The sequence below is a fragment of the Haliaeetus leucocephalus genome, unplaced genomic scaffold (genome assembly GCF_000737465.1).
Source record: "Haliaeetus leucocephalus isolate CR32 unplaced genomic scaffold, Haliaeetus_leucocephalus-4.0 Scaffold187, whole genome shotgun sequence".
NCBI classification, from domain to species: Eukaryota; Metazoa; Chordata; class Aves; order Accipitriformes; family Accipitridae; genus Haliaeetus; species Haliaeetus leucocephalus.
In genome coordinates this window covers 593,322-613,225 of record NW_010972623.1, presented here as the reverse complement: position 1 = coordinate 613,225, position 19,904 = coordinate 593,322, and the positions used below count along the sequence as shown (strand labels likewise).

At 39.5% G+C, this 19,904-nt stretch overlaps 1 protein-coding gene across 2 annotated transcripts in view; it reads right to left on the bottom strand.

Moving 5' to 3' along the window:
- Nucleotides 1-1,281: 1,281 nt before the first annotated feature.
- FSD1L (fibronectin type III and SPRY domain containing 1-like) overlaps nucleotides 1,282-19,904 on the bottom strand; it is a 35,992-nt gene continuing 17,369 nt past the window's right edge. Inside the window, exons 7-14 of one of the 2 annotated variants that reach the window (XM_010565212.1) lie at nucleotides 17,419-17,628; nucleotides 16,993-17,091; nucleotides 15,109-15,235; nucleotides 12,448-12,480; nucleotides 7,287-7,384; nucleotides 6,587-6,838; nucleotides 6,167-6,255; nucleotides 1,282-4,482 (exon numbers count right to left, since the gene is read on the bottom strand). In XM_010565212.1, coding sequence (XP_010563514.1) covers nucleotides 4,363-4,482; nucleotides 6,167-6,255; nucleotides 6,587-6,838; nucleotides 7,287-7,384; nucleotides 12,448-12,480; nucleotides 15,109-15,235; nucleotides 16,993-17,091; nucleotides 17,419-17,628 — 1,028 coding nt within the window. In that variant the 3' untranslated portion in view covers nucleotides 1,282-4,362. The remainder of the gene's footprint in view (nucleotides 4,483-6,166; nucleotides 6,256-6,586; nucleotides 6,839-7,286; nucleotides 7,385-12,447; nucleotides 12,481-15,108; nucleotides 15,236-16,992; nucleotides 17,092-17,418; nucleotides 17,629-19,904) is intronic. The other variant, XM_010565213.1, reaches the window with a different exon arrangement.

The window sequence follows — 19,904 nt, the reverse complement described above, 5'->3', positions numbered from 1 at the left end:
TGGAGTGGTGCCACCCCCCCCGCCGGCAGCAGACGGTCTCTGGGCCCCGCCCCAGCGGGAGACCCGCCCCCGCCGGCCGAACCCCGCCGCAGAAGCAGAGAAAACGAGGAAAACCTCGGCACGTCAGATTTCAAACGTCTGTATTAATACAAAAAGCTCGCATCGCACACAAGTCGGAGACATCAGAGTAGCCCGCGGGCTCGAAGGCACCCCTGCCGCTCAGCGAGCGGCCTCCCCCCTCCCGCGGGGTGCTCTCCGCAGGGGCCGGGGCCGCAGCGCTGACAGAGAAGACCCGAGGTACGGCCGAGGTTAACGGCTGCTTAAACCCCGCACCGGCCGCTCAGCGGGAGGCGCGGCAGGACGACGGACGGCGGCAGCAGCAGGCGACGGAGGGTCACCCCTGCTCGGCCCAGTGCCCAGGCGGCGAGGGAAGAAAACCACATCCAGGCTGAACGCCCCGTTCAGACCCTTTGGGCTCAGGTGAGGCGGGCGAGCACTGACCAACAGAACTGGCTGCCGTGGTCTGTTAGACCATGCATCACGTCATTACCTGTGATCCTTTTCAGACTGAGATACTGACTGCTACGTCAGATGTTCCTCCTCAGGGAACCGGTTAGTTTCCCCGGTCTTAATGTGAAACGTGGGAGAGCACAAGGGGGCAGGAAACAGGATCTGGACGTTAGCCTCTACTTCTCCCACTTAGAGGATGGCCAAAGAAATAAACCTGTCACCCTCTGCCATCCATATCTGGTATCTGGAGAAGCATCCATCACCTAGACACTTTCTGAAATTAACAGCCCTTGCTGCAGTTTGTACAGCTTTCCAAAGAAGCAATGAAAGTTACAGTTTTCTGATGTATTAAGAACTCAAGGGAAACCTTCAGTTCCTCACAAGTTATTCTGAAGGTATTTTAACTCTGAAAGACCACCAGTCATAAGTATTCAAATTTTTATTTAAAAAAAAAAAATCTCATTTTGGTTGTACAGAAGAAAACTCCCGTCTAGCCACCAAACAGCATCAGCTCCAGAGCAGAGAGGCTCAGGCAGTATTAAAGTCACCTGGCATGTTATACTTAGCATTAACTGCAGGGCACAACTACAGACTTTCAAAAGGTCTAACCCATTGCCAAAGAACAACCCTTCCAATCCCTGAAGCGGATTCCCCGAGGAAAATGTAATTTCATAGGCTGCAGGCATCCCTCCCTAGCTGCAGGTACAAACAGTGCACCAACTGCAACAAAGTATCACCAATATATTGGTACTGGACAGATACTAGCTCAGAAAAAAGAAAAGTCTGAAAAAAATAATCTAAAGTGCTTAAGGCAATTATTCATATCCCCATTTACTAAAAACAATTAGACTAGCTGTTAGCAGCAAAAATTTGACACCTGTGCAAACTATTATAGAACAAATTCATCCTTTAAGGGTAAAATGTCACATGTTAAGTACAACTAGGACATCAGTTAAACTAAAACTTGCAAGTCACAAGTCACAGTATGAAATACTTCAAGCTTTCTTCTAACTGTTAAAGAAAAATTACATTTTTACATTGTGCATATCAAAAGGTTGCACTACATCTTGCTAAAAAAACTTTGTCATTTAAATGCTCTTATGTAGGGTTGGAGATTACTCGTGGTTCTTTCTGACTACACATTAACTTACTGTAAACATTCCCTTTCTTTCTAAAAAGGGAAATTTAAATAGGAACTGTAGCTGAACACCCAAGATCAAGCTGTTGACTGGGCAGCACGAACAGGTACTAGTCTATTTAGATGTCTGTTTACCACAGTCATTCAATAGAACAAGTCTCAAAACAAGAAGCATCCACCTTAACTCTCCTCTCTCTGATCACCACCAGGGTCCAAGCATGCAAGTCTCACTCCCTCACATACCACTGAATTCACAGCAGCTGAGCCCCTAGAAGTCCCAGACAGGTGTTCATTGCAGTAAAAAGGAAATAAATGAGTAAGAAATACTTAAGATTACCACACAGACTATTTGGGTAATCACAACATCTGTAGGTAATGTATGAAACAGATTCAGACACTGCTCATTTAAGAACCGTGTCACCTTCCAGTATCTTTGTTTCAAGACCCAAGTTTCAAAACACTAAACTGGCAGAGGAAGGTACAGTTAAACTGGGATTTGCTTTGCACTTCCCCCTGCAAAAGAGGTTACAGCTAACTTTGTTCACAATGCAAATATTTAGAGACACTCAACTTCCAGATATAAAATGAACATTAAGGGCTCAACCATCCTGTCAACTTCATGATTTCTCAATAGAAACAAAAATTTTAATACCTGCTCTAGAAAGTAAGAAGAAAATTTAATTTTTCTGCTGAACATCATAACCACTTAATTATGAGTTGTTTCAGGGGATTTCTCATTCTCTTGAGATATCTTGATGGACACAAAGGACACATTGATACTAACAAGATTTAACATGATTAGATGGTTGTGTCTTTATGGACTAGAAGATAGACAGAAGAAAAAGTACTTTGGCCCTGTAGGAAAGGAGCCAATTCATTATGGACCCTGTCACCATGAATTTGAAAGATTTTTCAGGTGATAATAGGAAAAAATCTTCAGTTCGGAAACAGTTGATTCAAGTGCGTATCTAAACATTATTTCTAGGCTCCTGGACTTGGTTAGAGGGAAGAAAGCAGATTTAAACAGTCTATAATACACAAGTAATTCTCATTGAAAAGTTGAGATCCTCCATGAAGAATATAACATGATTTTTTTTAGCTCTCCTACTATTATGAATCATTTGACTATTGTTACTAAGCTTCCAACTATGAGTTGAGATGATGGAACTCCCAGCCTCAACATTCCACTTCCTTTGTGAACCAAAATGTATAACCGCAGATCCAGAAGCAGATCATGTTAGCTGGCAAAGCATTTGCTCGCTTTCCACTTTTTCCTTGTCCTTAAAAAAGGGGGAAGGCATTAAGCTGGAGGCTATAAAGAGATCCTTTAGAATATGATCCTCTGAAAGCTAGTCTCATATCCACATATATATGGCATATGGTACAAGCTAGCAAGTTAAGAGTGGGATGCTATATATATCAGCTACATTTCTGCCAGATAAAGAAATCATGCAATTTTTGGACTTCTCTGGTTATCCAGAATGTTCCAGGAATCCTTACTAGGCTAGTCAAAACAAGTAGCAAAAATGTGTGCCTGGGCTCAGAGGGTACTGCCCCATCACCAGGAATTTAGTGTTGCTTCTGCTCAAAGCCAGTTTGATATTGACACAGCTGTTTGAGAAGTCTTAGCCAGCCTTGAAGCTGGCTTGAGAAAAAGTTGAAAGGTGTTTTAGCAATAGCACCTCCCCACACACCATCTTCTCTGGAGAGATGCATTTAAACTGAAACTCTCACACCCTCGCTCCCAGCCTCAGCTGCATGACAGCTTTGCTATCGGCAGACAAAGATTCAATTCGTCATTCACATCTGATGAACAGTGTGAATTGCTGATTATCCAAATCCAATTAGAATAATGTCACAAAACTGGAAAGCCAAGAGATGACCCAAAATTAAAAGCTTCTGAGACAGCAGTACCATGCTGTAGTTTTTAAAAAGCTCTGGATTTTTGGTTCTGAACCTCTTACCTGAAATACTTCCTAGCTCAATGGCTGGCTATCATAATGCATCTTCACTGAGGACATAAGAATGTTTTTAAATACCTTTATATTTTTACATTTTCTGTAATTTGTGATAAACAGGAGCCAAACTCTAAATATATGATATTTAAATGAGTTACTCATGGGAAATAGGAGGATTTTGTAGTGGGGCGGGGGGAGAATCACAGACTGCTCTTACTGTTTCTTCATATCAAGCCTACAATTTCTTATAATATTCTTTTGAAATCATACTGCTGTGATGTTTTACCAGGCTAGGATAGCAAATTAATGTTCTTTTGAAATGCATGTTTGATATCACAAGTTCTAATGGTAAGCCCGGTAATAATAAAATATATTATCATCAAGTAATTCATGTTAGGAGAGCTAAGAAAATGGTATGTCATATTCTTCATAGAAAAATAATATTCATAACAAAAGTAATATTCCAGTCCATAACAAAATGCTTAAATACAGTATTAGAAAAGTACATAGTTACAGGTCTTGATTTCTCTATTTGTTTTTCAAATAGGCAACAGTTCAGTTTTCTGTCTGACATTTCTGTCTGGATTCACAGTAGGTTCCCAATACTTTAGCCCCAAACCTTTGCACTATCAGCACCCAAGGCCTTAAACAGCAATAGGTAGAAAACCCAGTTTAATCCAATGCTCACAAGCTTCTGTGAGTAGCAGCTACACAGAAAAAAAACCATTCAGCAATAGAAGTGTTTAATAGACATTACTAGGCAATATTGTTTAGGCTGCTTGTTGAACCACTCAATCCATTTTCACTTTTCTGGAGCGTTTTCACAGCACTTGGCACCTGCAATCCAGTACTCACTGTAAGCCCACCACACCAGATCTAAGGGAGAAAAAAAGAAAAAAAAAAATTAAAAATCGATATTCTGACCATCATGAATCATCTACATCTCTCTTCTCCCGTTCCACAATGGAACACAAAACTTATCCTGCAGCTGCATTTGTCTTCTCTCTTGCTCTCTAGTCACAGTACCCTGTAAAAAATTCTAATCACACAGAAGCTAATTTTTAAGACCATAAAGTCTAAGATACTTCACATACTATGCTTTATGACTAAGTTTATAACCAAAGTCTAAGATCTAATACTAAAATACTTGCTCCTAATAGGAAAACTTATTTGAAGACTGATGTGCTAGCAGCAAGTACTTAGAATGACAATGAAAAGCAATAGTCACACTATGTTCCAGGGTCTGAAAGCAGTGCTTAGTTTTAGTATGATACGACAAAATTATGTAACATAGTGCAAAAAAATTATGTTTTGAGAAGCTTCAGGGGCACAGGTGCCAGTGACCTCTATTCTACAACTGAGTTACAGGAAGGAATGTATCTCCACATTTAGGAATAAATTTGAGAGCTGTAATTAAGGAGCTTGTCATTTTTATTTTAACTGTTCAGGCTAACCGAAGCAGTGTCTACAAGGCTGCTATCACTAAGTACTAGGGGCTGTATGAGATGCAGACTAATAGGCTGAAGTGTGGTATGCAAATGTTTCCTTGGATGCCTTAGGAACTGACTTAATGAGTCAGCCTTAGCAATGCTGACTGGGATGACTAACACGTATCCCAACAGTTCTGAAGCTGTTTCTGTTCCCCGTATGTTGAAAAGTATCAGTAAGGCAACTTGCTTAGTCACCTCCAAATAAATAGCTATAACAATCTAGACTCCTATTGTCAGTACATCTAGCCAACAGCAGAAATTGTGAAAGGAATTCTGTCTGATACAAGTGAAAAATCAGGTGTTTGGAAATGCTAGATATAAGGCTGCCTGAGCAAGTTACTACTTTTCCATTCCTCCTCCACGCCCAAAAGAAGAATCAACTGTATTAATTGGCATAATTATACTTTAAAATTGTCATGCTGTGCTTTCTATGGGCTGAATTACAAGAGGCTAGAGATCAGTGCCTAGGCAACTGAGTTGGTCCTATGAACTAGCATTCTAGCCTCCTCCAGATTCCTAAGTTTTCCCAGACCTATACCCTGTCCTTTTCCTATGCATTTTTTGCAAGGTTTGAGTCTTTAGAATTGCAGCAAGTTTTCACTGATTAGCATAGAACCACAAAAAAGTTATGCAGACCAGCGAAATGACTGGCAAGAAAATCCCACTGAACTTCTAAAGATTTGAAAGGTAGAGTCTTGCATCTCAGAGGGAAGCATCTGCTGTTGTTCTGTCTCATGACACCTGCTCTGACAGTCTGCACCATCCCAGGCTCCTATCTGCATCAGTTCAGGTCAATTATTGTAGCAGGCTCATCAGCTACAGGAATGTGCTATTAATTTACCCTATAAAAATTTAATGACTTTTATTTACATAGCTGAGACATCCAGGTGCAGACTTCTCCTATTGGAGTGCTATTATAAGCACACATGAAATCAAAAAGAAAACAATTAAACATCTTCTAAATTGTTAGCCAAAAACAGTGCTCCCAGTTTCTTCCTTCAAAAAACAATTATGTCTTCAGTAAACCAAATTCAGTACTAGAAACTGAACAAAATTTTACAGATACTGACCATGAAGCCTGGTAACAATGGTTGGGTAAACTTTGTTCTGAAGGTGTGTAACAGCTCCTTTGAGTTTGCATTATAAAATGCAAGCTGACCTAAAAGAGGCAGAAAACAATTTGAAATACATGTTTAAATGTTATTGCTGTGTAACTTTTTGTAAAATTGACTCTCTTCCAGGGAAAGGTTTCCAAAACACACTAAATACAGTCCACATGACTGAAAAATTCTCAGTTAGTAGCTCTGTCACACAGGTGAACCCAGGTCATATGACATTACAAGCAGTATTATGGCAAACAGCTTTGGGCCTTATTTTCACAAAACATTGTATCAATCTGGAAGTAATGTACTACTTCAGCCTTGTACTGCTTCAACTTGACACAGATAGCTAACTAAGTTTTAGCTCAATCTCCTAAGATTGTAATTTACCTCCATCAAAGTCGCAGTATACTCCTATTCTGTCTGGAACAGGTATATCTAGAGTTTTGGTTTTATTGTTATGTTTTGCTGAAAGTGTGGTTTGCAGCCAGTTGTTGATATGGATGCACCAGCTTGAATTCGTCTTTCCCAGCTGGTCAAATTTCCCCATGTTTCTGTATGTTACTCCCACACTGTAGGATTTGCAGTCCTTCTGGGCTCTCACCTCCCAGTAATGCTGTCCACTTTCAATAGCAGTGTCTCCTACCAAAAAAAAAAATATATTTAGTTGCTATAATTAAATGTACCTTACAATGCTTGCTTCCTTATAGGCACCAGTGATGTCTTCTCTTTTATTTTAAGGTGAAGGCTTAGAAATACAAAAATCTAAACTATAAGGAACAAAAAATTTCATGTACAAGAGAACAGAATGTAAATATAAAATAGAACAGTGAGAGTTTTTACTTACACTCATTAAGACAAGATACATTTAACATCAATTCACATTTAATAGCAGTGAATGTTAATGACTAAGAGCTTTGTAATAAAGAGCTTCAACAGACCTGAAGACACTTGCTGTAGCAAAACTACCTCTGTGCAGCACAGCATCAAGTACCCAGCCTTGAACAATCACAAGTTTTCCCTCAAATTCTTACCCAATCTGCCTTTCCACAGCATTACACCTCTAACAGAAGTTAAAAGTTCACCTTACCCAACACTGTGTATGATTCACCAGTAAAATGATCTCTGCTGCCCCTCGCTGAGGATCTTGCACTAATAGATGTCCTCTTTGGAGATGGTGCACCACTTCTAGAAAATGAACCATTCAAGATTTGGACACAATTACAGAAATGTACACTCAAACAAGTTTTCCCAAGTCAATTAGGGTGCTATAAACATACATAAGCTACTGAAATGACACATTACTTCAGCCACTTAACACCTCTAACAGTATGCATGCACAAAAACTGAGAGAAGATATGACAGCCAGAAAAAATACAAGACGTTGTAGCAAACAAAATCAGAGGCAGCTGAGAAAGGAAAAAAAGCAGATATGTGGCACATGGTTTGAATGAATGCCTGTATAAAACAGTGTTTTGCCTGTACTACACGGAGCCTTGGAGAATTCATCTTTCTGGTTTTCCACATAAGACTTCTAATACATCTTGTAGATCAGCTACAACAATGAGGTAAGTGTGAATACACTACTGGTAATGCCAAAATGCCTAATTTTCACTGGAATTTAAATATTGGTGAATGGGAAAATAACATCACTTGTGTTAAAGGTAGGGGGTTTTGGCACATGTACAGCTTCTATAAGCAATGACTGAAATCCCAGGAAAAAGTACAACCCAATTGTCCTGGTTTCAGCTGGTATAGAGTTAATTGTCTTCCTAGTAGTTGGTACAGTGCTATGTTTTGGATTCACTATAAGAATGTTGGTAACACACTGATGTTTTCAGTTGTTGCTAAGTAGTTCTTAGTCCAAAGTCAAGGATTTTTCAGCTTCTCATGCCCAGCCAGCAAGAAGGCTGGAGGGGCACAAGAAGTTGGGAGGGGACACAGCCAGGGCAGCTGACCCAGACTGGCCAAAGGGGTATTCCATACCATGTGATGTCATGTCCAGTATATGAACTGGGGGGAGTGAGGGTGGAGGGATCACCACTCAGGAAGTAACTGGGCATCAGTCGGCAGGCGGTGAGCAATTGCATTGTGCATCACTTGTATATCCCAATCCTTTTATTATTACTATTGTAATTTCATTAGTGTTATTACCATTATTAGTTTCTTCTTTCCTGTTCTATTAAACTGTTCTTATCTCAACCCATGAGGCTTACCTATTTTTTTTTTTCTCCAATTCTCTCCCCCATCCCACTTGGCAGGGGCAGGGGGGTGAGTGAGCAGCTGTGTGGTGCTTAGTTGCTGGCTGGGGTTAAACCACAACACGAATGAAGAATTAAAGGAATAAAATTCTGATAATTTTATTTCAAAATAGACATCCTAAAGATGATACAAAACCCAAGAGTGTCAACTCTAAACATAATTTATATGAAAAAAAAGATGAAGTGAGACTTCCAGAGTTTAATGCAGCACACCTCTTCTCAAAAAAAAAAAAAATCAAAACCAAAAGTATATTGAAGGGTGGGGATTTATCTGATTATATTAACTCTATCAAAGACTACACAAAAGAAAATTGTGTCACAATACATTGTGCTGAGAAGCACACAGCAAGTCCTCAAGAGTCACTACAAAATTTAAGAGTCTAATCCCAATCAAGAAAGTCTTAGATTTTCTAATCATACTTTTCAAAAGCATTCTCAGGAAGCAACAGCAAAATAAATGGAAGACACACTTCACTCTGGAGAATACTCTAATGAGCAATCAGTTGCATAAAAGAATAATTTTCACCTAATGAGGTTTTCAAACATTTTATTTTACCTCAGTTATGCCCTCAAAAATAATTCCTAGCAATTTAACAATTAAACAAAATGAAGGCTATATGCAAATTACAGTGAATATTAAGCCTCAGTAGCCAGGGAATCACATCTGGTTATTATTTTAAAGGCAATCAGTAGGAAAGAATTTTAACTTCTCAGAAATAGCTATGCAGTTTACAGTTTAATTTCATAGACGAAAAAATTTAAAAGTACAAAATAAGTCTCTGAAATACACATGTGAAATAATTTTCAAATCCTCATCCTCTGTAGTCCATCAAACATTAGCCTTAGAAGAGTTACCACACACAAAAGAAAGTTTTCTCTCCAACTTTGCCTTCAGCTGGTAAAGCTAATTGCTACTTAAATGTCTACTAATACAGTGAAGTTTAGCTTGTTTCCTTTCTGATTCAGTCAATACTGATTTCAAGCTTTCTGGAACTGTTCTCAAATACCATTTCATAAAGGGTTAGAAAATGTCCCTTTTGCCTAATACCTTCATTAAAATAAAGTCACATGGGAATCAAAAGCTGAGTTGTATTAAGCTGTCATACATAAGCATGCTAGAATCTCTGGTTCATCTTCATGACTAAATCCGTTTCATTCCAGTTACAGAAGTCTACAAGAAATCACTGACGAAAAGGTTGTCTACTTTAGCATCACCATTTAGCATATAAGTTTGCCAGTACTGATCAGAAGAGAGCTGAGCTTCTAAATTGCTTGCAAGAGTTACATGAAGGGAGTAAGCATACGTTGTGCAGGTGCACCACATCAAATGCTTTTGAATTTTGTTAACATGGAGGAAGCTACAATTTACTTACCAAAGAAAAAAGCAACAAGTGATAGCATGAAAAAAAGAAAAGGTAAAGCCAAGAATTAAAGCATAATTTCAGGGGGAACCATCACTCTTTGCAGATTCCATTCTGCTTCAAGTGTATCAGAGATGATTCACTCACAGTGCCAAGAAAAGCTGCTGAAATTTTCTATTAGATTCAGTATAAGTGAGTTACACAGAAAGCAATGTGGCCATTTAGAGAATCACCAGAAGAAAAATATGCAAGTGCTTTGCTAGTATTTTCTCAAAGTTAGGGAGACATTAAAAGGTTCTCAATACTACTCATTTTGTTCAAGTCTTCTGTAAATGGCCACTGCACGTGCTTTGTCCACTCAAAATCTTAACAGCCTTTACCAGTTCAGACAATGACATTAAATATTTGGTATAAAAGTTTGAAAAAACAGGTTTTGTTTGGTTTTCTTTTTTTCTCAGTGCTTAATTCTCCCTTCCAATAGGAAAAGGCAGGAAATTTCATAGCAGATAGTTTGGTTCCCATTTTCCCATACAACACAGTCTTCATTAGCTAGTATAGTAACGGATGCATTTCTTCCACTATTCAGTGACCAGATATTCTCATCTTATGATTAGGATTGTAGCCTACAGCACTGCAGTTAGTCTCAGTTTTCTTACCCATTTCAGCAAATAAAAAATATTCCAAGCAATATGTATTCTCTTTTGGAGAAGAAAGGTCAAGGAGGGATATCAGAAGTTATCCAGAGGCTTTTTTTTCTACTCTAATAAATGTTATAGATCATTACGCATTTTATTGCCATCATGTCTTTCCAACCCTTTGAAAGCTTCACATTGGATGTTTAAAACAATTATACTGCAACTCTTTCCACCAACTATGGAGCTAGCTTCAAATTTTCTCTCTAATGCAGACAATATTGCACAGATACTCTTTAACAGGGAACAAAAGCCTCCTGCAAGAATCAAAGCTCATCCGAATCTCTTGCTAGAAAAGGTCAGCCTGAGATGCAAAGTTGAACATATGAGCATGTCCTTCTACCAAAGCAAAGGCCAGAACTAGGGAAGTTCTTTACTGACAACCACAAAGGGAGTCCAAGGTATAAGACACCCAGAGTTTGTTGAGCAAGTAATGATATCTCCAAGGCAGTTTTAAAACTTAGTTTAGCAGAAATTGATACAATTTGTGTAGTAGAATTACTGACACTGCACAGCTTCAAGAGCTTGTTTTGCCTACACAAGCTTTTTTTTACTGCTGATCTTAAGCCAAAGATATACCCACCTGATGGATGAATACAGAGGAGTAGAACGTATAAGAAATTAGGAACCTGGGCATTTGTTTTGGTCCCACAACTTCTAAACCAGTGAAAAAGAGCAAGAGAGCAAGAACGGGAGAAGTAATTTCTCAAACTGGAGTACTACTAGAAAAATCATGAAAAAAATTTACACTAAAAACCACAATTGCACAAGGAATAGGAGAGTATTTCAGCTGCCTTTACATATCAAAAAAGAGGTTCTCATTTGAACAATTAGTTCCACAAGTAGAATTGCCATGAAGCTTTTTACACATGCCATCAGGCTAAACTTTATCCTCTTTGTAAGTGTAAAAACACTTACTTCTTTTCCTCTGATGTCTAGTAACAGCTATAGCACAAGTTTGGAGGCAAAAAGGTTTTCAGATTCAAAAATAAGAACTAAAACAACTGAAGTTCTCAGAAAGGAGCTCTTTTCTGCATTTGTAAAAAATTCAGTGTGCCATCATGTGCCAGAAGATTAAGTAAGCATCAATATATCTGTAAGTGTCCTGGTTTCAGCTGGGATGTAGTTAACTGTCTTCCTAGTAGCTGGTACAGTGCCATGTTTTGAGTTCCGTATGCGAAGAATGTTGATAACACTGATGTTTTCAGTTGTTGCTCAGTAGTGTTTAGACTATAGTCAAGGATTTTTCAGCTTCTCATGCCCAGCCAGGGCACCTGACCCAAACTGGCCAACAGTGTATTCCATACCATGTGACGTCCCATCTAGTTTAGGAACTGGGAAGTGGGGGGCAGGGATTCGCCGCTGGGGGACTTGCTGGGTGTCGGTCAGCGGGTGGTGAGCAATTGCCCTGTGCATCATTTGTACATTCCAATCCTTTTATTACTACTGTTGTCATTTTATTAGTGTTATCATTATCATTATTAGTTTCTTCTTTTCTGTTCTATTAAACCGTTCTTATCTCAACCCAGGAGTTTTACTTCTTTTCCTGATTTTCTCCCCCATCCCACTGGATGGGGGGGGAGTGAGTGAGCGGCTGCATGGTGCTTAGTTGCTGGCTGGGGTTAAACCATGATAGTAAGTAACAGCGATCTTTGTATCAACACTAGAATACATAATGCTCTTCCAATTATTGCAAATCAGGTCTCCCACACACTAGGAAGGATGCATCCTTCCAGGTATATTGCTTTCTGGTCAGTGGAAAATATATACATAATCTCTATGAATCCAAATTAAACTTCAAAATAATTTTTAAAAGCATATGTGTACTGTTACTGATAAAGGCTATTAGATTTCTCACTATGTCAAGCAAAGGAAAGTAGCATAGACCCCCAACAAAACCAGGAGCTAGATCCTAGGAATAAAAGGTATATTATCACCTTCTATTGCTCTTCAGCAGAGGATTCTGGCCACTGTCAACAGAAATAAGTAGTCATTAAAGAACTCCTCTATTACTATAGTAAGTTATCCCCATTTTTTAGATGCTGTTAAAACTTATTCTACCATGCTTCTGGCAGTATATGCCTATAAGGAAGGGATTTGTTCATAAATTATCTCAAGCAGTGCTCTTTATACCACAAAGCACATGTTCAAAGTCAATTAATTGCCTTTGAGGAAGAAGTAGCCAGCTCTGTGGACAAGGCAAGAGAAATGGACACTGTTCACACCTTGACTTTAGCAAGGCTTTTGACCCATTCCCACCTCAAAAGACTGGGTAGTGGGTCATAACAACCGTGTACAGAACCAGTTGAACACCAGGCTCACAGCTACGGATAGTATTTTCCAGACGAGAGAATCCCACACAACAAGACAGGCTGGGGGACAACTGAGGGAAGAGCAATTCTGCAGAAATGCAGTTGGGAGTCTTGGTGTACAACCAGAGCCGACAACAGGTGGACAACAACAGTGGGCAACACACTGCACTATGCCCTTGTGGCAGAGGTGGCCAACCACTTCCTCGGCTGTAGCAGCAAGACAGCAACCAGAAGGCCAAGGCAAGTGACTCTTCCTCTCAGTTTGGCACTTGTCAGACTGAGTCTGAAGACTTGTGTCCAGATCTGGGATCCTCAGGACTATACAGTGACATACTAGAGCAAGTCCAGTGGAAGGCCAACAACAAATTAAGGGACTGGAACACAGGAAGACAATTGGGTTTGCTCAGCCTCAGGAAGGCAAGAGATAATTACTGTCTTGAATGACATAACAGGAAGGTACAGAGAAGACTGAGTCAAGACTGAGTCAGGCTTTTCTCAGAGGGGTGCACTCTGATAGCTGGGAGGCACCTGGTACTCATTGCACCACAGGAAATTCCAGTCAGATATCAGGATACTCCTCCCCTCCCATGAAAGCAGCCTGGGAATAGAGGCCTAAGCAAGTTAACACACTCTTCATCCTTGGATATATTCAAGGCTCAGCCAGAGTAGACTGATCTAGTGATGTTCTTCAAACCATATTCAGTGATTCTGAACAGCACACATCTAAGTGCCCAACACTCAATAATCTACTAAGAATTCTGTTGAAGTTACTTAAGTACTTTTCCTAGATGAAAATAGTTGGTAAACATGTTTAGTGCTGCCACTTTTACAAGAGTTATGTTCCACTATCCATTATCTTTTGCTATCAGGTTTGTTTCATTGGTACCTCTACCTCACCAATGTGGGTTATGAGATAAATTCAACCACCACCTACCTATATTACCAGTTTTATTTAACCTTATGCTTTTTCAAAAGGACAAAGCAGCCAGCTCTTTCCTTATTTTTTATAGTAGAAAAGCTTTCTATTCACCAGTACTGACCTGCAACACCACTAAATATAGAATTACATCAGTTGCTTACTGACATTTACCTTATCTACTGTATTGGGTTTGCGTGGCAAGGTTTTGGTAGCAGGGGCACTGCAGGGGTAGCTTCTGTAAGAAGATGCCAGAAGCTGCCCGCACATCAGATGGAGCCAATGCCAGCTGGCTCCAAAATGGACCCACCACTGGCCAAAGCTGAATTAGCGACAGTGGTAGTGCCACTGTGATAACATATTTAAGAAAGAGTAAAAACTGCTGTGCAGGAGCAGCTGGGAGACAGGAGTATAGCTAACCTGCACCCTGTGGAAGACCTCACATCAGGGCAGGTGGATGTGCCCTGAAGGAAGCTGTAGCCCATGGATAGGCCACATCGGAGCAGGTTTGCTGGCAGGACCTGTCGCCCTATGTGGGACCCACACTGTAGCAATCCATTCCTGAACGATGCACCCTGTGAAAAGGACCCACACTGGAGCAGTTTCTGAAGGACTGCAGCCTGTGGGAAGGGCCCACGTTGGAACAGTTTGTGAAGGACTGTCTCCCTTGGGTGAGACTCCATGCTGGAACAGGGGAAGAGTGTGAGGAAGAAGGAGCAGCAGAGACAACACATGATGAACTCACCATGACCCCCATTACCTGTGCCCCTGTGCTGCTTGCAGGGAGGAGGCAGAGAGTTCAGGAGTGAAGTGGAGCCTGGGAAGAAGGGAGGGGTGAGGGCAAGGTATTTCAAGATTTGTTCTTATTATCCTACTCTGACTTTTGATTGGTGGTAAGTTAATTTAAATTTCCCCAACTCAAGTCTGTTTTGCCTGCGACAGTAATTGCAGAATGATCTCCCTGTCCTTGTCTCAGACCCACAAAGCCTTTTGTCATATTTTCCTCTCTCACTGTCCAGTTGAAGAGGGAAAGAGCAGCTTGGTGGGCACCTGGTGGCTACTCAAGGTCAACTCACCACATCTACAAGTTATTCCAGTGCCTTGAATGATACCCTAACAAATGTATTTTAAAAAGAACTAAATCCTATTTAATGATTAAGACACATTTCTAATAGCATCCATAAATAGCCTACACATCTGTGTGACTGGGGAAGGGAAATAAAAAACTTAAAATTTCTTCGAGAGATTTCTGAATGAAAATTCCTTTGGTGTCCCACTGTCCTCAAGTGCTTTAACTCCCCCCGCCTTCTTCCCTTAACTGCCAGACAAGACATCCCAGACAACATAAATATATGCAAAACAGCTCTTACCTGCTTTTATTTTCCTTCCCTTTTATTTTTTCTTGGCCTTTGCCTCCAGTAGGATCCCATTCAACATAGGTATCCTCAACCTTCAAGTTCAGATGAGATGAAGTACTGTCCAAACTGAACACAAATGCTGGTCAAGACAAAATGCAAAACAGTGAAATGGTATAATGCTCTCTTCCAACAGTGGCTATTTATAGAAAATGATAGAAGCTGTGGTAGAATTGTAGCAGAACACTATTTGACTTAATAGAGGCATCAACTTTTTAGTCTGATGTTTGTAACCACGGTAAGGAACCCTTTAAATAAAGCCCAACTACCTACTTTGGTGTAGCCTATGCACTGAAGGTGAGTTTTTTCATCTTTATAATGCTGCAGTATCAGCAATTAAATTCAGCTAGTGCCTTCTGCTAGTTACAGCCTACTCCCTAGATTCTTACAATCACACATGATTTAAAAGCGTATGCTTATTTTCAACACTCTGCAGCACTGATTCTCCAACAAGGTGTTTATGATTAATAAGGATTGCAAACTTGGAGAATACTAAATTGACAGGGTAGCACATACAGGCAGAGTTGAACTGTGAAGTCAACTGCAGATACAAGAACAATAGAGGGTACATGCAACTAGAAGAGACTTTGTATTTATTGCAGCCAAGTCCTTCATGCAAGAAAACAAAACTAATAAACATCTTTAGGGAACTTAGTATGTTGTATTTACAGAGTGTTCTGTAAGTGTCCTAATACCATCAGATATTATAGTCTTATTCTGAAAGAAAGTATACTTGAGATTTTTAAGAGTTTAGACCTCAATAGTACACAAGTTTAAAAACCAATAAGGTAAGCACATGGACAGGGATACTGAGTTTCTATGGGCTGATTATTAAAGAAAGTAAACTAAACGTTCACACAGCAATAACAAAAATAATATGGGAAGCATGATAACTGCCCAAATAATCAAAATCAGAATTATTTTTCTGGTACTGGAGTAAGGAATGTAAGTGGCTATTAAATGGATACTATATATCTGACAATGACTGTTGCTTAAGAGTATTAAAACTGTTTTAGAAAAGTTACCAAAATGCCCATCAGCTCATTCATTTTGCATATAGCTTTGTTTTCATAAAGTAACATTTACAAGTAACACAATTTATATTTTAATTGTCCAGTTCATATCAGTCGTTTTGGCCTTTACACTACACATTTGGCTATAAAGCCTCAGCATCATTATCTCCACCACAGTAGTTAAAACATGTGTTCTGTCACAAAACACCACTTCCAAGAAATTTTTCTTCTAGTTTAATTACAAAATGATGTTAGGAAGCCACCATCCTCAGACCAATTGATTACTAACACAATGACTTAAGAACTTCAGCAATTTGGAGCTGCCTATTTTTTTTTTTTTTAATATTGACAGTGATTAGACTTTACAGGTACAAAGTCAAAAAAATCCTTTCCAGCACCTTTTATTTACAGAAAGCTATTACCTGTCACATCCCAAGTACCAATCACCAGCCAACTACACCAACAGTTTAGATGCCATAAGAGTCCTACTGATGCTCAGCCACAAGGTTCGCCTTCTCTTGCCATATGTTGGCATGATGTAGTGGCACATAATATTGTCAATCCACAGATCAAAACAATCAATGTCAAACCCTGTTGGAAAAGTTACATCACTACCTCATTTTTAGTGTCTGAATGCTAGAAGGCCAGATTTGTGCCAATAAGATTCTTAATCCTTTAAAGAAATGGTTGTCTTCCTTTTCACTTAGGACACATTTCAGCAGTGCTCATGCAGAAGCAGACTTAACATACAAGTTCATATATGAAGGCAGAACAGTAAGCACAGGGTTTTCACTACATCTAAGGTTAAGAGTCTTTCAAATTTTACCTTTGGTTTCCAGGGTCACAGGATCAGAGTACTCCCCTGCCACAGCTTTGTTGCAAGCTTGTACTCTAATGTTGATGTATTTTGTATCAAATTTCAGACCTAAAAAGTGAATGTTTAGAAACTTGAATTGATATTAATTACTGACAGTTTTTACAAGACTAAGATCTATTCTATGTAGCTGTCTTCCATTTATCTCAATCTGCAAAAAACAAGCTTAAATATCAGTGTGAACTTCATTTAACACGATATTTTATAAAACTTCAAAGTCAAAATAAAAGGCAGAGCCATTACTGTACGAAGCACCCAAGACTAACGTGAAACAATAGAAGCTTCATTACATACAGGAAAATGAGTATTTTGCAAAACTTCCAAGCATAAAGAGTTATACCAATATTCTTGGTTTTGAAGTATAAAAAACCCCTTTACCTGATAATGTATATTCAGTAGCTTTAATATAGTCTATCAGTTCCCAACGCTGTTCATCTTTTACTCGAGGAAGCCCATCAAAGTTGGTTTTCCTATACTCCAGTACAAAATGATCAATTCTGCTGTCTTCTTCAGGCATTTTCCACGATACTGTTATGCAGTTGTCAGCAACCAGACATGCTTCTAGATCTATCTCTGGAGGTTTAGGGACTGCAGAAAGACAAATATACAGATCAGTTTAAAAAGAATGGACTGAATATTAATTTATTCTCCTTGGATGTATAGAGTTCAGAAGTTGCTCTTGGCCCAGTAACATTCCTTTTAGAGGATCTATTCCATTAGCAAAGCACGATAGAAGACTAGGCATATCACTTTCACTTAGCATGCATTTTACAAAATGAGAAATACAAATTAGCTCTAGAGTGAATATTTGCATCACATTTTCCAGAAGTTTGTTTTGTCACTAAGTTGGTGTGATCGCCTTCTGGAAGCAGTAAGAAAGACATGCTACAATAGAGTGGACTTGGAATTATGAACCTACATTTAGAATAACACTACACAGGAAGAACATTAAGAAGCAAAGTTTTATTTGAGTCTTTGGAAGGTAAGTATAGCTGCAGCCCTCCAACAGTATCATTTAAGTTTACTTTCCTGACTACGGACAACTATCAGTGTAAGTTTCCACTAGCCAATCAGCAGTTACCTAGTTTTCTTTCCTCTTCATCATTTGTCTTGAAAGAAGGGGAAAGAATTCCTAAGATTCACTAAAGAAAATACCGAACTTTTGTTTATAGACAATAGAAATCTACCTCCATGAAAACAAAGAGCACTCAGGTAATTGGAAAATGTTTTTCAAAAGAAGGTGTTTACATACTCTTCATAGTGTCCAAAGTACATTCAAGGAAGATTTTTGCTGGAGAAAGTGAAGATGTTTTATTGTGTGCAGTTTTTGGAGGAAGGATCAGCTTGAAATCTATATAAAGTGGCCTGCAAGTCAACATATCAAGCAGGAACATCAAACAGTACAATACTGATGCATCTGTGGAACTGACAGACCTGCAGATTTTGTCTGTTAAAAAACATCCCTCTTCATAACACTTAAACCCTTAACTGTGTTGATCTGTATAGGTATGCCCCAGTGACCAAGTCCTAATTACATACAGGTTGCCTTTATGCAGTTGAAAACTATTTCTTGAACAGATTGTTAGCCATGAATCCCCTCCACAATGACTGATGACAATCAGCATCACATTAATTATGGTTGAGACATTTAGAGATGTGTAATTTTACCATGCAGATCCAAACATCTCCTAGCTATAGCAGGTCCACTAGAAGCAGAAGGCCTGGTCTGCTTTATGCACACTACTTCACATCCTCCCACACTCTCCCTTCATGATCCATTCAAATATTTTAACCTAGCACTAGTGAAACGCACACTTTTACCCCTCACATCCCTGCAGTTCAAGCCAAGCAGGAATTACACTGAAACTCGTGGCAGAGGTTTAAAATGCTGAAGAACAAATAAGCGCCACAGAAGAGACTGAAAGCAAAAGTATTCAAGTCTGTACTGGTTTTGGCTGGGACACAGTTACGTTTCTTCATAGAGGCTTGTATGGTGCTATGCTTCAGATTTGTGATGAAAACAGTTTTGGTAACACAGGGGTTTTAGGCCTTTTCTGTTTCTCACGCTGCCCCATCAGCAAGTAGACTGGGGGTTCACAAGAAGTTGGGAGGGGACACAGCCAGGACAGCTGACCCCAACTAACCACAGGGATATCCCACACCGTATGACATTATGCTCAGCAATAAAAGGTGGGGGAAGGAGGAAGGGAGGGACCTTCAGAGTCATGGCATTTTGTCTTCCCAAATAACTGTTACACATGATGGAGCCTTGCTTTCCTGGAGATAGCTGAACATTTGCCTGTCAATGGGAAGTAGCAAATGAATTCACTTATGCACACAGCTTTTGCTTCACCTATTAAACTGTCTTTATCTCAACCCACAAGTTTTTTCATGTTTACCCTTCTCATTCTCTTCTTCATCGCACTGCGGCAGGGGAGAGTGAGCAAGCAGCTGTGTGATGCTTAGCTACCCACTGGGATTAAACCATAACAAATTCTCAAGTGTTGATCACATGCAGTTGCCATCAAATTTCAAAGTCATCCAACAATTCTTTGAGAATTACATCAGTAAGATCTCTTCTTAGGCAAAAGAAAAATTAAGATGAGGACAAGTATTTCAGAACATATACCTCTAAGTTTAGCTACCTACTCCCATTATTTTTGTCATGGTGTAACACCCGAGATAAAGAACCTCCCACATGTTTGGAGTGACCATAATTCTGGCAAGCAGTGTTCAAATGCATGCACTACCACAACACCAAACCTGTTTTCAATTCCCACACTAGGGCATCAGTATGAAGGTCTATCAATGCTCAGTGCAATTTTGCCTGCGACAGTTTGAACTATCAGTATTTGGTGTCAGAG